This window comes from Myxocyprinus asiaticus, chromosome 33 (assembly GCF_019703515.2).
Source record: "Myxocyprinus asiaticus isolate MX2 ecotype Aquarium Trade chromosome 33, UBuf_Myxa_2, whole genome shotgun sequence".
Classification (NCBI taxonomy): domain Eukaryota; kingdom Metazoa; phylum Chordata; class Actinopteri; order Cypriniformes; family Catostomidae; genus Myxocyprinus; species Myxocyprinus asiaticus.
In genome coordinates, this window is record NC_059376.1 from 31147129 (window position 1) to 31164689 (window position 17561).

General features: G+C 38.6%; 1 protein-coding gene across 4 annotated transcripts in view; it reads left to right on the forward strand.

The window, feature by feature from the left end:
* LOC127424442 (semaphorin-6B-like) overlaps positions 1–17561 on the forward strand; it is a 166200-nt gene that overhangs the window by 70746 nt on the left and 77893 nt on the right. For all 4 annotated transcript variants that reach the window (XM_051669671.1, XM_051669674.1, XM_051669673.1 and 1 more), the window contains exons 2-5: positions 8046–8163; positions 9356–9470; positions 15279–15339; positions 15444–15506. In XM_051669671.1, coding sequence (XP_051525631.1) covers positions 8058–8163; positions 9356–9470; positions 15279–15339; positions 15444–15506 — 345 coding nt within the window. In that variant the 5' untranslated portion in view covers positions 8046–8057. The remainder of the gene's footprint in view (positions 1–8045; positions 8164–9355; positions 9471–15278; positions 15340–15443; positions 15507–17561) is intronic.

Sequence of the window (17561 nt, forward strand, 5' to 3'; positions counted from 1 at the left end):
TGTGTCCACAGTGTTGGCTGTAAAGAATGCCTGAAGCAGCATCAGTACTGAGAAATGAGGAGAGATATGGGCGCTTTCATATAGTCATATTCAATATGCTGCATGTGGATTTTAAACAAGCTTTTCCCACACTTACCTTAGTGACTGCTGTTTTATGGGTGAATTTCATAAAGTGAGTTTATTGTTTTTCTTTGTATTTCTGTTCATATGCTCTCAGTACTGCAATGTGCATCATCCCTAAAGACGTTAATTTTGCATGACTTGAGCATGACACACATACACTCATGCACACTTCTCCGTATCTCTCCTGTTCCTCTGTTCCCATTCCTCTTGAAATCTCACCCCTCTCCTCCCCTCTCTCTTTCATCCCTTCTTCTCCACCTCCTCTAACTCTTTCAAAATAATAATAATAAATAAAAAATAAAGCTTCAACTTGTTTAAACTTCCCCCTTCCTCTCTCCCCTACACCTTTGACGGAGTGCATCGCCGTGTTCTGTTTTCATCACCGTAAATCCATCAGCCCTCTCTCAGCGCTGTTTAGATATTACATTTCTGTGGGGTATTTTTGTTAGGTAATACACAGCCCCATGGGAGTCTCGGGCGAATAAGCCCGTCAACCCGGGACAATTTGTGAGTCCTCCTAGTCATTAGCCTGAACTTTTATCGTTTTATTTATGACTCTGCAGTGAATTTTCGCATCCCTGTTTTTTCTTTGCTTGTTTTTATGGCAGTAGATATGATGGATGGGACTTTGATCTTTCAGTAGTCTTTTTTTCCTTATATTTACGACGTGGAGTTGTTTCCATTTAGTCTGATACATACATGATTTACAGAGAATGAAGTGTTTAGCCGGGTGAGGGGTCGACTGCTCTGCTTCTGATATGTTTATGATGATATTTGGCCATTAAAATCTCTGTTTTAAAGTCTTATATTACTTATACACCCTCGTGGTGAAAGCACTGCACTTTTGCCGTTGACTCCTTCTACTCAATATTTAGACAGAAATGTTCTTGAATTTAATCATGTCGGAAATTTTCGGTCAGATATGAGGTTAAAGCAGGTTTTGTTGTATTTTTGGAGTAAAAAGAGCAGGTTTTTAAGAATAGTTCTTATGTGCTGTTTGCCCTAATTAGATTGCTAGGTCTAAAACAAAAATATACCAAGTTACCTTTACAAATCACATGGAAATATAGTAATTTAGAATAAGGGCTTTCTTTTTCGGTATGGGAGAGAGTCCAGGTTAAGTACAAGTTCCAGAAATTGACTAAAGCCAAATACATGTGAAGAGGAAATCAATGTAAAATGACCTGAAATTGTTCATGCCATATTTATCCATTTAGCCAAAGCTATTTTATCCAAATAAGATCATCACATTTTCCAAAGCTTTGTCTGCCTCGTTGACACCAATTGAAGCTCCGCTAGGTTATATTGTTGACATAAAATGTATTTTCTTAATTTTTTTAGTGGGCTTTTTATACCTTTACTTGACAAGAATGTTAAAAGAGATGGTGGAGAAGAAAGTAGTGGGTGAGACAAGGAGAATGGGATTGGGAAATGATGCCGGATTCAAACCTGTATTCCCTGGAGCACTGGAGCTCTAACATGTCAAAATCATGTGCACTAGCAATGCACCTCAGCTCTGATAATGACTTTAAACTTCAAACCAATAGAGCACAACAGTGACTGCCTACTTTTTTAGCCGTTTTAGTTCTGAAAGTATTTTTTCCTATTAATTTGTACCATACTAATTTCATAAATTTCTTCAAAAAAGAGTTCTAAGCCGTGAACCAAACCAACCAGCTATGAGGTGAATCACAACATTAGCCTACTGCTTTGATTTCGAAGCAAGTAAATATTTGAGAATCTGACAAAAAGGACAAAGGTGCAAGACTGCGTCTGAAATCGCGTATACTGTCAGAGTATGTACTCTATTTGATGAAAGACAAAACAGTACGTCTTTTAGATATGCAAATGGGTAGTATGAATAGATTCCGGACATATTTAATCTGGAAACGTGGGCATTGTCCCATAACCTGAATATATGATGTAATAACAACCGCGAAAATAAACTATACTTGTTTTGTTAAAAAAGCACAATTTAAGCACAAGGAACAACGTTCTTGGTATTTACAGCACTTACAGTTAAGAAGAGCTGTCCGACTCGCAGTTCTCTGCTGTTTTTTTAAATCCAGCGTTTTGAACTTTTTTCTCCTCAGCTCCTGAGGCATTATGGGATAGTAAAAGTGCAGAATCTCGCCGGAAATAGTAGTTCATCCAGGTATTTCTTGCTTACTGTTTTAAGAATATTGAGGATTGGACATACTACTCTATTGGCATACTCTCTTGGCATACTATACTGTATTGTAGGGAAGTATGGACATTCGGACACAGGATGTGAACTTTCATGGGGCAATGAACTGCAATCCCATAAAGCACTGAGAATAATGAAGTTGAATTAAAAACAATGGAACTGTATAAAACTGTTGATTTACAGTTGTTATAAGTTGTGATAATATTACTTATTGTATTCTATTATAAGTTTAGAATCAATATATTTTAAGTATATTTCAAAACATTAATATATAAACAAATACAGTATAGTGTAAGGAGAAGAACTTCGTGGTGCCGTTTGGTGTGCATCATGGAATTGAGAGGTTGCTGCTGGGCTCTTTTGCTGCGGTTTGGTTGATCCCCAACAGGGTCATGGGTAGTGTAGTTCTAACTATTAAACACATTTTTATTATTAAATAAAGTTGAAATAATGCAGACTGATGGCTTCAGCAGAAGCTTATACCATAGACAACCATGGTAGGTCTGTCTTAAAAGGTTTATAATTTATCGTTATAATCAGTTCCCCTATGAAAAAAATAAATGGGATTTTAACTAGTGTTAAAGCTGTATCAGATTGACACCATATCAAAATACAGACAGCTAGTGCTGTATTATGCAGTTTTTCTGTTAAACCACAATGGTACACTCCATTATATATCACAAGTGAGTACTGATTAACCAACAGATCAAACAGTGGTTTCATGGAGAAAGACAATTCTATGGTCTTGGAATGGGGCCTGATCTAAAGAAAAGCCAATTTCCCCAGCTGTTAGCTCTGGCACAGTTTGTTCATTTAGCTCTCTTATCTGTCTATAATCCCCTCTTTCTCCCCCTTTTTCACTATGTGTGTGTGTAACAGTGCAGTACTAGCCTTAATCATCTCTTTTCGGTAGATTGCTGTATCTGTCTGGGTATTTTTCATGTCTGTTCTGAGTGAAAAATAGTTCAGGGTGCCTCTGCACGAGAAAGCTTTGCTCTGCTGGTTCACCCCTGATGCCATGCTCCATAAATTCAGCTTCAGGATCACTGCTCCATGGGAAAAAAGTGTGGAGCCACAGCATCTCTGATTTCCTCTCTCTGTGTCAGGAGTTATGGAATGATGCTGAGCATCTTTATAAAGCAAGACCAGGTCTTTGACATATATAGACCATAAAGTAGGTCCTTAATTCCACATTACCTCCACCATGTTAAAATCAGAGGGAAAGGCATCGGGCTGCTTTTAGCTATCCTGTTAAATGGCTTTAAGGCTTTGACTGCCCTATGTCTGGAGAACAACCGGCTAAAATGGATGTGGCAGAAAAAGTGAACAGGACTATCCAACAACAGAGGGCTGTATATATAGCATGCCATGCAACAAATAGTCCAGACCATGGCTGCCTGATATGGTCTTATGGCTGGTCTGGCCTATTCCCCCAAGGGTCGAAGACGGAGGTTAGTCGTCTTGGGTCACTGGAGCAGATTTCGGGGTATGCTCAGGAAAAGAAATCAGCCCTCTCTGGGTTCTGGGTTCTTCCAGTTTCTCTGCTTTGAAAGCACTGAAAGCATTTTAGGAATTCTTTGGCCCCCCTTTCTACATCAACGTTTGTCTGCCGATGCTACTTCCAAGCTTTTGCGTTCCCTACCTACTTTCTCTGTTTATTTTTTTTAGTCTTTCTCTTTTTTATTTTTCTTCTCTTAAGATCTCTCCCTTCTCTCCTTCAACTTTCTGATGAAGAAATTGCTCTTGTATCATTTCATGAAAACAAGTCATCTCATTTGTGAGTTCTTTTCACATTATAAATCCTTTGTGGTACCATACCTACTACAATGATTTTACTGTTACTGTTATAGAAACTAAAAGTTGAAAATTGAGATTTACCAAAAGTTTGAAGTTGGAGTGAACAGGTGCCTTTAAGGCAAATCTGATAACACAAGGTCACAATGTGGGTTTGTACTGTATATTTGTTGAGAGGTCAAGGCCGGGGCGAGAAGCAATTGCCCATACCAAATGTTCTGTTGCTATCGCCTGCAACATGAAAATTTACTTTCAACTGACTATCAATTGATCTGTCTTTCCACAGTTATAGACCATGATATGCTGTAGCTATGCAAATCCAACACATTACATTATGTACCTTCAGAAGTGAATGTCATTAGAAATCAACCTCTAAATGGCTTTCTTAAGCTGGGATACGAGAAAGAATTTAAACATTAATACATTTCTGTTCTCTGTGATTGTTTCAGTCTGATAATGCATGCGTTAATTCATCCCTTTATAACCGATCACTTCTCTCATTAATGCCATTCTCTCCCCTCATTATTAGTATTTTATCTGGGGCGCACATAAATTAAGTTTGTTCTCAAATCCGTAGATGATTTATTACTTTTAAATCACTTGGGGGTCCGTAATGAGATCAGTGCTTTTCTTCTCTTACCCAGAATACATATCATCAGCACATTTTGCTTTCTAAAGGCTGAGAATGGGGCTCATAATAACCATATTCATACACAAAAGCATTTGAATTTTAACCAAGTTTAAACATCCAAGCAATTCTCAGTATGTGGCATGATACTAACATCGCAACCACTTGCTTGGCAGCTACACATTCATGATCTTCAGCTTTGAGCGACTATATATTGTTTTTGTCCAGTGTTTCCCTACCCACAGCTCTACTTTAAGTACCCGTTCATCAACACTAAACCTGAATCAATATTATTAAAGTGTACATTATTATGATGATTTACTTTTATACTAGAAACAGTGGGTGAATGTGACATCTGAGCTTGTTTGTCTATCTCAAGTTTTGGAGGTAATCATGGAGGAAACTTCTCTGAGAAAGACCAAGCGGTGAATTTATTCATAAAAGGAATCAAGATAGGCCATTTGAGCTACAATGTAAAGTCTTTTCATGTCTATGTATAGAGGAATTTATAGCTGATGAATGTTTAACTTTTTCTGTGTTAAAATACTTTCTCCTATACACTTAATATGCAGAGATAACTACTGTATAAGTAATCCATTCATAGGTACATTTTCTCAGAATCATTGTTCTAGTCCACTATCTCTGCTTTTGTTTTCTGGTCTCAATTGACCGATCAGATTATTGGCAGTATATCAGCCTTCATTTAGCGGCCTACAGTTCCGAGCTATCACTGATTAGCTAAGTGATGTGTTATCTTAAGTCATCAGTGAAGGTTTCTCAGTGGTCGGTCAGAGAGACAGCCTTCCCTGTCCATGCTCTCTTCACAGTCTCTTAATGATCCTATTTAGATAATTACCTTCTCAAACATTAATAATTACATTGACACAGGAAGCTCTATAGAAGCGGTAGTGAAAGGCATGTAAATCCTACTGATGTTGGCTTTGATTTTAAGAGCCATATAGGTTAAAATGCTAAGTGGTTTGGTTTTAAGTTTACTTCCCGAAGAGTGTAAACACCGTAGTGATATGGCAATTTCAACATTGCGCTGTTTGTTTGAGCGGTCTGACTTGTCAACTTCTGGCTCAACCAATTGCATATGTTTGAGGCGGGACTATCTGTTTGTTTGGGAAAATGTTTGGAAGCATTATTATTTTAAAACAATCATCATTTTTGCAGTTCTGTTTGGTAATATTAGTGGAGCACAGCAGCTTTAATTTGGAAAGTTTCAAGCTTGTATTAGGATATACAAGCTTTGTATTAGTTTTGCATAAATGGACCAATCATGTTACCTGAATTGACTTTGCCACATAACATTTGTCATAATTAAAACTGTGGGGCGGTAAACGTTGTATCGGAGCTTGTATTTACTTCACCCCCTCTGCATCTGCTTGCTGTCTTGTGAAACTCTATAGCTCAGAGTTTCAAATTATGCTAATTACATTTGTGAAGCCTGGCGCATACTCGTAAATGATTAATTGTAGCGAGACAATAGAATCACCGATACCAACTTATGGCAGCGTCTTCTTGTTTTTGCTATCCTGTTCCGTTGCCCTTCATTCCCCATTTGGCCTCTTTTCATCCCTTCTCCCTTTTTTTCTCCTTCATGTAAGCCTATTGTTGGGCATAATTTGCTGGATTGGGTGTTCACCTATTAGTGTGTGGGGTAGCCTTGTTCAGACTTCAATAGGAGGAATTCTAGAAATGTCTTGGAAAGATAGTTAGCCCTGATAAAACGCCACAAAAGTTGTTTCATTATAGAAATAGACCCACAATGGATGTGGTTGTGTGTGTGAGTGTATGAGTGCATTTTGGACAGCAAGGCCACGCTATGACAAATGAGAGTTGGCTGTTTTGCATTGTGTAACTCAATTGGCGCTTAGCCATAGGAAAATAAGAAGGGCTTTTTTGAATAAAGAAATTTAGGCTGTTGGATTTTAATACTTGTACGTGTCGGCTTAACACCGCGGCGCTGAAAAGTGACTGATTTGTTTATGTTTGCACTGTGACTGTAACAAACAGCATTTCCACTTAAGTTTCAATGCAAATGATCTTAGCTTGTTAATACTCAAGCAGAGGATTGTTCATTCATATACTGAGTTTCTTGCTATTGAAATCACTGACCACTGTGGAAAATATATCTGAAACACACAATGGCTTGTAATTTCCCTGGTTTTCCAGGATTTCTTTTGTACAAATACAACAATCCATTGTGCAAAATGTTCTTAAGGTATGAAAGGCATACTGTGCTTTTTCATAAACTATCAATTCTTAATGCCAAACTAAATTATACACACAATAGAAACATCTGTATCATACTTTTAAGTAGATTCTAACCCCAAACTGTGTTCAGACAGTACCATTAGGTTTCACTATTACAGATGAGAGGATCAGGATTGTTAAACTTTGTATAACACAAATTGCTTGCTGGTGTCTCATTTGTAAGTCGCTTTGGATAAAAGCATCTGCTAAATGACTAAATGTAAATGTAGGTGTACATACCATAACATTCTGAAGCACACACATATGGACATTCAAAAAACATTCTTAGGTGCACTGGAGATGTGAAGTCTATTCCAGAAAGAAGGCAGCAAAGTTATGCTGCTTTTGAGATACCTTGTTTTGACCAAAATCTACATGGCCATTCAGACCAAATACGTTCTTGTGTTAAAATTAAGCTAGATGGAGCGAAACGATGTCTTAACACGTTTTTAAATATTAAGTTATTTAAACTTGACACCGCATCTTAAAAGCATGGCACTCCTGTACGAGACGCTGATAAAACTGCACAATGGTCACAGATGTCCGCTTAGAGCATATTTACATAGAAAAACTATTTAAAAGCAGAGTTTTTTTGTGAGCAGAGCTATTTGTATGACACTTTTCAAGTTGCTGCCTTTTTCAAGCATTTCAAATCAGTCATTAATGAGGTTCATTTCAGTTAGGATGATTCTTTTAAGGCAGCTGCCCTATGTAGGCAGCGAGGCAGCCCACTAGGATTTTGAAATAGAGCTTCACACACACTCTGGCCCCCTCCCCATTTCTGCCTCTGTGTGAAGCCCTTTTGTTAAATGTCCCCTGGGTTCAGTCCTCTGTCTCATGTCTTTGATGACAGTTCTGTGACACACCACATCGAATGGACCAGTAGTGCTGACAGTCACAAATTCTATTGGTGGATGACTTAATAACTGATCTTAATCTCTGGGGTGTTGGGCTGATGATAAAGCTGTGTATGTGTATTTGTGAGTGGGTTGGTTTAAAGTCCATCGGATTGCTGGTTTTCCTCACTAAAGTTGTAAAATGTTCCTTTTACAGTGCTCCGCTGTCATGGCGAAGGTGGTCAAATCTCTCATCTGGCTCTTCTGGATCCTGCAGTCAGTGTGTGCTGCCTTCCCTGATGAACCGGGACCTCTGAACTTCATTCCCACTGAAGGTAAAGATCTCTCCATCTCACGTGTAGCCAGTCAAGATCAGTCTGCTCTCAGGCACTCAGCTTTCACTTTACTATGCAGAGCAGGCATGTGATTGATCACAGATCAATGGTATTGATCCCATGCATTCCATCCCAGCATTAGATAGACTCAACTCATGTGGGAAGATGAGAAAAACCGTGGGGTTTATAATGCTCCAGGCAGGAGGATAAACAGGCAGGGGAGCTGTACGAAGCCACAGGGAAAGTCTTATCACATACTGAGAGAGAGGAAGAGATAGAGAAGAAGAGCAACAACACTACTTGACCAGGTGGAATGATGATGAGGAAAAATGTAATCAATCAAAACCAGTCAAGACCAAACAGAGATGGTTGTCAACAGTTCTATCTCCAGTGTGGCTGATGATTGATCAGACACCTCTCACCTTAACGGCTCACCTCACCCACCACCCCGATTTATGAGAAATTAATCCATCCATCAATTTGATATATAGTTAATACATACAATACAACTAATTAAACTAAAAGGATCTCTAAAGAGTGCATTTGAAGGAGATGTACAGGATACTCAGAGTAAAATTAAACTTCGTGGGAGGACGAATGAAAAATAAAAATCAGTCAGCAAGACTGGGAAGAAATACAGTATCACATAATACATTTCAGACCCCTCAATCCAGTGGTTGGAGAGAATATGCTTGGAAGATACAAATGAGATTTTTTTTTTTAAACACTGTTATCCAAAGTGAATACAATAGTTTGGTAAAAATGGGATTGATGGCAAAATTGTGGGGAAATTAAGGCTCATATAGTCATATTCTACTTGTGTGCTCTAAATTAAAAAATATATTGGAATGAAGTGATTGGACAGATTAATTTAAGTTTTACTTATACATTAGAAGTCCATCCAGAAAACCTTATTTTGGGGAAAGCTTCACTTCCATTTAAGAAATAAAACAGAACAAAATAAATTTTGAGTAATTAGAATAGCAGCTTTAAAACAGATCACTAAAAATTTACTTAAACCAAAACCCCCACAATCTCAAAGATTGAGAGAAATTATTTTGAAATTATATCAAATGGAGAAAGTGACATTTAAAATAGAATTTGTTTTTAATGTAATTTAATTTTAATACAACTTTCTGTCAACACTTTCCCTTGATCACTCATTATCTCTTGTTAATTCTTTTTTACTTAGTGGTGAGACGGTATCCTGTGTTTCTGGGACGACCCCATCGCTCATCTCTTAGACAGGAACCCTTGCATATTCAGAGAATCCTGCAGGTCAATCGTACTCTTTACATTGGAGCCAGGTAGGGCATGAAATAATACTGATTAGTGTGTGCTTAACCTGTAATTATTGTTATATCAGCATCTGTAATTACCTGCACACAGAAGTGTAAGCAAATTATCTGACATTCAAAAACAATTTATTTTAAAATCAAGAGTCGGTATTGCTGCTTCTTCTGCATGGTAATTAAACAGCTTTCAAGCCCTTTTAAGGACATGCTGGCTCTCCCTGCTGTCTCTGGCATTTAGTGGTACAGAGATATAAATGAAAAGCTCGGACACCTGTAGTCTTAAACCACACACACTGTGAATTTCTGAAGCATACTTTCCAAAAATGTCCAGCATGTCGACTGTGGCAGTGTTGGGAGGGTTACTTTTGAAATGTATTCCACTACAGATTACAGAATACATACTGTAAAATGTAATTTGTAACGTATTTCGTTAGATTACTCAAGGTCAGTAACATATTCTAAATACTTTGGATTACTTCTTCAGCACTGGTAGATTTTTTCACTTGTTTTGATTATAAAAACTCTGCCAGCACAGTAAGACAAAAAACACATGTTAAAAATACATTCTCTGACAAACCTAAATATCTTATGCAGTGTTGTTTCTTAAACAAGATAAATCAAATTGATCTTGTTTTAAGGATTTTTAGATATTTTTACAGGAAAACAATACACAAATGATAATCAAGAATAAGATTTTTGCCCTAATATCAAAGGTCTTACTAGAAAACAGAAATATTATGATCCAATGTGAATTTTCTTGATAAAAAAATATGATCATGCCTGGTAACGTGCATGTAAAATGGCTAGAAATAGCATTTTAGCTTAGTGTTAAGCTGACAATTTACACAAGGTTTATTTCTATTTCTTCTGCTCCCAACTTACTTCTCTGTCTGCTCGTATGAATGTAACACATCATAAGAAAGTGTTTCATTGCTGTTCAAATGCACTTTGGATCGCATCATTTATATGTATACATTTTTCCATCTGAAAGGACTAAATATTAAATGAAACAAATGACAATAAAATGCAAAGTAATCTCTTCAGTAATCAAAATAATTTTTGAATGTAACTGTATTCTAAATACCAATGATTAAAATTGTAACTGTAGTGGAATACAGTTACTTATAATTTGTATTTTAAATATGTATTTCGTTACACCCCAACCCTGATTGGGGGAGGTCAAACATATGGTGATAGTTACTGAAAGCTGCAAGGGTCCAGAAGGGATGTCCTGCTCTAATAAAGACCCTTATACTGTGTCAGGAAATGAACTGCTTGCTAGACTGTAGAGTGTAGACCATGTCAAACCCTCAACCCTAACAATAAATACATCACAAATTGCCATACTGCGTCAGACACCCAGAATGGGCTCTCTCGTAATGAAAAGTCAGAAGTTTGCAGTCTAAAGTTGCCCTTGGGTTATTTAGTTAGTAAAAAAAACCCAGAGCTAAGCGACTGTTTCATAGATATTTTCCAATAAAGTGCCACCATGGACAGTGTAATTCAGTGAAATTCAGCTAACTGTACCTACAGTATCAGTGTCTGAAGTAAATGGAGGTGTTTTCCGTAGCCAACAGAAAATGACCTCTGTGAAAAAGGAGATTTATTTAGCCAATGACTCGAGAGGGAGCATTTTATAACGATGGTTAAAGAAAGTGAACCAGGAGGCAATACTGCTTAGGAGAGACATAGAAAGAGACAGAGAGTTAGTGAAGTTTTAAGTCTGATTATACTGGATACAAGGATATACTGTAGACTGCCTGGAATGACTGAATAAAGTCCGCAACAGTGTGCTGAAGCCTGATAAGGGGTGCAGGCAGGCTAAATCCTGTTAGCATTAGCATAACCACTCAAGGCCATGGCTTGTGAAAGTGGCTAGACTCTCAACTTTATTACCTTGTCAACACCTGGTCAGGGATGAGAGGACAGGGCCAGTTTGTTAAACACTCTCAATTTCCTCTGTTCACTCTGGATATTTCTGGACACCCATACAAGTAGTCACAAACTCTTGACTACCCTGCTGGGAGAAAAACTTCTTAAATATTAAGCCTTAGCTTGTTTGATAGTCTTAGCTGGTCTCCCAACACTGTCAGACTGTTCTACTTGCTGATTTCAGAGGGGTTTTAGGCACTTGTCAGCTGGTTAGGATAGGAGACCACCTGGCTGACCAGCTGAACACACTCTTGTCAAGGTTGGGAGGCCAGCTAGATCAACTGAAGACCAACTATCCAGGCTGGGAGACCAGCTAAACCAGCTATGGATACAGGTTAAACAAGCTTAAGGTTGTTTGCTGGTCTTAGCTGGTTTAAGATGGTTTAGCTGGTCTCCCGTCTTGGGCAAGCTGGTGTTTAGCTGGATTAGCTGGTTTTCCAGCTGGTCTCTAATCTTGACCAGCTGACAAGTGCCCAAAACTCCTCTAAAACCAGCTAAACAGACCAGCCTAACCAGCTTAAATAGGTTAGAATACCGGCTAGACCAACTGAAGACCAACTTGGCCAGGCTGGGTGACCTGCCAAACCAGCTAAGAGGTAAGCATACCGGTTTAACCAGCCTAAGGCTGTTTGCTGGTCTTAGATGGTTTAAGCAGGTTTAGCTGGTCTCCCAGCCTGGGCAAGATGGTGTGTAGCTGGATTAGCTGGTCTCTCAGCCTGACCAGCTGAAAAGTGCCCAAAACACCTCTAAAACCAGCAAAACAGACCAGCCTAAACAGTTTGGCCAAGCTGGGAGACCAATTACCACCTCAGGCTGGTTTCAGCTGTTTTTTTGTTTTTTGTTTTTGTTTTTAGCAGGGTAGACATTGTCTTATTGGGGAAAAACTCCAACCAACCCATAAATAAACAGAACTAAAAGACAAATGAGGTGTTTCTTTTTTTATCTGTATACATAAGTAATGTTCTGAGTATCTAGAGGAGGGAGAGGAATGTTGCTAGTGGTGACCCTGTGAAGTCACATTAAATCAAGCCACGGCCATCTCTTAGGATCTGACCTCGAAGGTCAAATCTTTCAGTTAGGTGCAGGAGTGAAACCCACACATTCCTGTATCAAACCTGTCACTAACGATGGGGGATGTTTGGTCATAAAATTGTTGCACCGGATAAGTGCATAGTATTGTACCAAATATATAAAACAGCAAAGTTAGCCAAAGGCACTCCATCATTCAAAAAAATCTAACTATCTAGAGGGAGATATAGAGAGAGAATATCAAAGAAGGAAATAGGGTTGGGAACCGAGAATAAAAATGTTTTAGTCCGATTATGAATTTTTATTGTAGTATACAGTATAGTTAGGATCAAATATTGGATTGCATTCATACCTCAAAAAAGTATGCAAACATGCCTTTTACATGAATTGTATGAATTTTTTTTTTTTTTGGATCTGCTCTGAAGAAAACTTAAACTATCTCATCGTTTGGCAACAGGATGCTGAGGGCAGTAAATGCTATGAGTTCCATTTCTTATTTCCAAATAATTCTTCAAAAGTACTGAAAGTATAGTTAAGAGTAATCGGAACCGGAATCATTCAAATGAATCGGAAAAGGAATCATTGAATTCCTTAGGATCCCCATCACTAGAAGGAAAGAAAAAGAGAGATGCAGAGGGGAAGAAAAGTAACTAGATTTGTCATTTTTTCTCAAGAAAATGAGAGTGGTGTTCTCCTGTGCAAAACTCATTGGCACAATGCTGTTTGGCAATGCTAAGTTGCTGCTAGGACCTTACCTCGTGCAGGGCCAAATTGTGCCATGTGTGCCGAGGGGCCTGGGGCTCTTGTGGTCCTTTTCATTTGCCAGGTGTAATTCTGATCACTTAGAAAAGTAATAATACACCTGTCCTCAACAAGCTGCACGGTTTGAGCAATCATTCATGACTGTAGCACAAACAATGCGGGCAAGTTACACAGTTAAGTTTAAAATTTAAGGTAAGGTGTTTTGAAAAACACCATTAATGAAATAAAAAGAGGTTACATGATAAAGAAAGAGACAGAACAGAAAAGATAAACAGAGAGACTGATAAAGCTAAGAGTTTTCACTGGCCCAGTCGTATTGTAATAAAAGCAGTTTACCGTTTTCTATTCTGGTCAATGGTCTGCAAGTCTTGTCCAAACCATATATATTGTTTGGTAACGTTGTGTACTATAAAGCCTGTTTTTATGTTCATGTGAATGTGACTGTACAGAAGAACTTTAAACAGACCCTTCTTTTTACTCTCTACTTGGGTGCTTGTATTCTGCTTAAACTTTGTGCTCTCTAAATAAGGCAAGCACTGTGTAAGTGCATGATAATTTTAACCAGGGCACTTAGGGGCTGCCCTGCACAGAGAGGGAACAGCCAAGGGGGATTCGTTTTAACACACCACACAGAGAGGGATTGAATAATTTATAGTCAGTCTCGTCAAGCTCTCCTCGAGAACTCACAAATGCACTCGCCCACACACACACAGCCTACATTTTTGTTGATGAATTCCACAGAGCAGTGATGCAGATGGAAGGCTATGAAAGATAAGATCAATACTGCTGCAATAACATGTGAATTTGGCAGATTCACAGATGACAACACTCAGAAGGAAAAAGAGAAAGAGAGAGATTTTAAAGCACTCTCATTCGGCCGCACGCATGGCAGCTCTTAGCCCTTGATCAATATGCAGGCATAAACCACCCTACTCCATAACACCAATCGTGCTATGATTAAAAGAGATCAGATTAATAGACACTTTAATAGATGCCGCAAGGTTATAGAAAAATTATTAAAGAGGCAGCAGGCAGTGCTGAGCCTTAGCTGAACAGTGGTTGCCCTGGATGTTTTTTCAATGTGAAACTGCATGCCACATGCATGCAATGTGGGGGTGGGTTATGAATTATTGAGGGGAAATCAGGCATATCATAACGCAAAGAACTGTGATTATTTAGGACGAACTGTGATGAATCGTTTTTCTGAGGGTTTGCTCTGAGACAGCGAATGTGGGTGAATTCATTAAGTAACAAGAATGCAATAGCAATTTGCTTAAGATTTAAATGTAGAACTCAGAATACGTGCAGTGTTTGGGCAGAAACATACTCCATGCAACACGTGAGCACAGTCGCATCTTGCAGTGCAAGCTCTATTTCAAACGTTGCATTCTAAAATGTGTCAGACTATAATTCATAACACAGCAACTACACGTTGCAGTCTCAACGTTGCTGCGAGGGGCGCTATAGCCAGATTACTGTGAACTGTCTGCTTCTATGGTGAGTTTTCTCTTTTAACTCAACTACTGTCATTGCGGAGCAACAGTTACAAGAGAATATTGCTGAGCAAGTAAGTTAAAGTCAATATATTTATTAGCAACTTACCAGAATAATAACACATCCAGTTGAATAGCACAGACTTTTGAAGGTAACTTTATCACCGCTTAACACGCGTTAAGCATGTTCAACCAGACCCCACGCTGACAATGAGGCAATAGTTCACATTTATTTAGTCATAATTTACAGCCCCTCATGATGTCCTTTTTTTCTTTGGAGAACTCAGATGTTAGGCAGACTGAAATCCTCAGTCACCCCACACTTTCATTGTATGGAAAAAAAGATGCAATGAAAGTGAATGGTGACAGAAACTAACAAACAACCTATCATCTCCTTTTGTGTTCCACGGAGGAAGTAAAGTCATATGGGTTTGGAACAACATGAGGGTGAGTAAATTATGCCAGAATTTGTATTTTTAGGTGAACTATCCCTTTAAGAGATTGTAGGATTTCAGTAATGTATTATGTTTTGTTGCTGGTCTGTAGTCGGTCACAATCTCTCTCTCTATCTCTCTCTCTCACACGTTGTGTTCTTGTGTGTCAGGGATGACCTTTTCCGTGTGGAGCTGGACAACGTGGTGGGAGAAGAGATGTTTTACAGCAAGGTGAGAGCTTACCAGAAACACACACACATATGCACATTTCAAACCTCTGTGCTGTGAATGAAAAGTCCCCTTATTACTGAACTTCCCTCTAAACTCTGTTACAGAAAAGAACATGGGAATCCAACAAAAATGACATCAGAATCTGTAGAATGAAGGGAAAGCACGAGGTGAGCAATTACACTTTTACCTGGCTATCTAAATGAGGACATACTATATTCTATTGTTTTATATAATACTATTTATATTGACTACTACAAACTCTTTTTTTGTGAAATAAATGTTCACAAATTTCAATACATTAACAATAGACAAAAGAAAATTGCAATTAACAATAAAACTATTGAAATAATGTGACAATAAAATAATTATGAGTTAAACTAGAATTGTACAGTTGGGACTGAATGACAGTTTGCCCCCAAACTATAGCTAAGTACATGCCAATGGCAGACTTTTTAACTTATCAGAATCAAAGTCTTTTAAATTTGCTAGATGAGGTACTGGGAATTTACCTTGATCCCACTTGAAATCTACTTAACATGCAACAATACATACAGTTACAGCAAATACCAGGAGACATGTACACATTATATGCAATACACAATCTAAATATTACATTGTACACTATGTACAATGTATGATGTATACACCCGTAGACCTGTAGAGGTATATTTACTCCATTATTTTATATTTATTCATGATATATTAAAAGATTTTATATGTGTGTTGCATTACTTGTGCACCTGCACACACTATATGGTCTCATCACAAGAGAAGCCTGGGACAAATTTGCGGGAAATCTGTTTTTTATTGCCGTGTGCCCAAAATGAAGAGTGGTGTCAAAAGCAGCCAGTGGTCCCCACAGCTGCCTATGCATGACCACTGCAGATATCTTCCTTTCACACACCCTTTCAGCTTCTGCCTCTGGAATGTTGGTTATTTCGTTTGACTTCAAAAGAGATTGAAAGGGAGTTTTTATTGAAAGGTGTCTGTGTGGGAAGAGTGAGGGATGACTTAATCCCCTCCAGGCGAGAAAAGAGAGAAAAAGAGAAAAAAACAACTTATTTAACACCGAAAGTGACACCTGACATTGAATCTGGGAGAGAGAGAGAGTAAGACAAAAGCACAGTGGAGAGAACAGGTGAGATGAGATGAGACATATAAAGCAACAGAGAGAGAAAGCAAGCTTCTGTCCCACCTGTCTGCCCTTGGGATGGACAGAAAGGGAGAGAGACCAACATGTTGGGAGGAGTGAAGGGGTCAGAGAGAGATAGAGAGATAGAGAGAGCGAGAGAGAGAGAGAGAGAGAGAGAGAGAGAGAGAGAGAGAGAGAGAGAATGGATTAGAAAGACGTTAAAGAGTTAGTTCACCCAAAAATGAAAATTCTGTCATAATTTACTCATTGTACCCATTCACTTTCATTGTATGGCAAAGAGCAGCATGAAGATTCTGTTAAACATCCCCTTATGTGTTCCATGGGAGAAAGGAAGTCATACCGGTTTGGAACACCATGGGTGAACCATTTCTGAAAAGAGTGAGTCAGCTAAACACAAGGGAGAGTGATGAAGGGAAAGAGAGAAATATGGTTATGGTTGATAGGGAAAGAAGAAAGAGAAAGAATTGCCCTATTAGAGTTAATAAGTCTGCAAACATGAGAGGTCATGCAGAGATGAATGAGACACAAGACAAGCTATTAAACAGCCCAAGATCTCACACTGAGTGGACACTGATACACACATACACACACCTGCATACACAGTGTGTACACACATTCACATCTTCCTCTAGTGAGAGCTGTGTGAGTCCTTGCGTTTGTCACAGTGATACATTTGCCACTGGGGTAATTGGTTTTGGTAATTAAATATTTCTGCACGGCTGATCTAAGAGGCCACATGGCTGTAATTGGGAGGGAAATTCAATCTCACCATCTCTGCCCCCTTAATCTGGAGCTGCAGTAGGCCATTTTGAATCTCTGGTGAATGCAGATGCAGCATCTTCTCTCTCTCTCTAAGTGTCAAAGGCACCTAGATTCACACGTAACACACATAGTTTAATGCAAAGCAACCAAGTGCATACAGAAAATAAACATTATACCAATTTTTACCGTGTTGCATGCCCGAGCGTTCCCCATCGGGGAATTAAGATCATTATTCAGGCATGTCATGATGTACAGTGCTCAATTTTACGGGGTCCCATCACTCCATTCAGTAAGATATCCCCGTTTT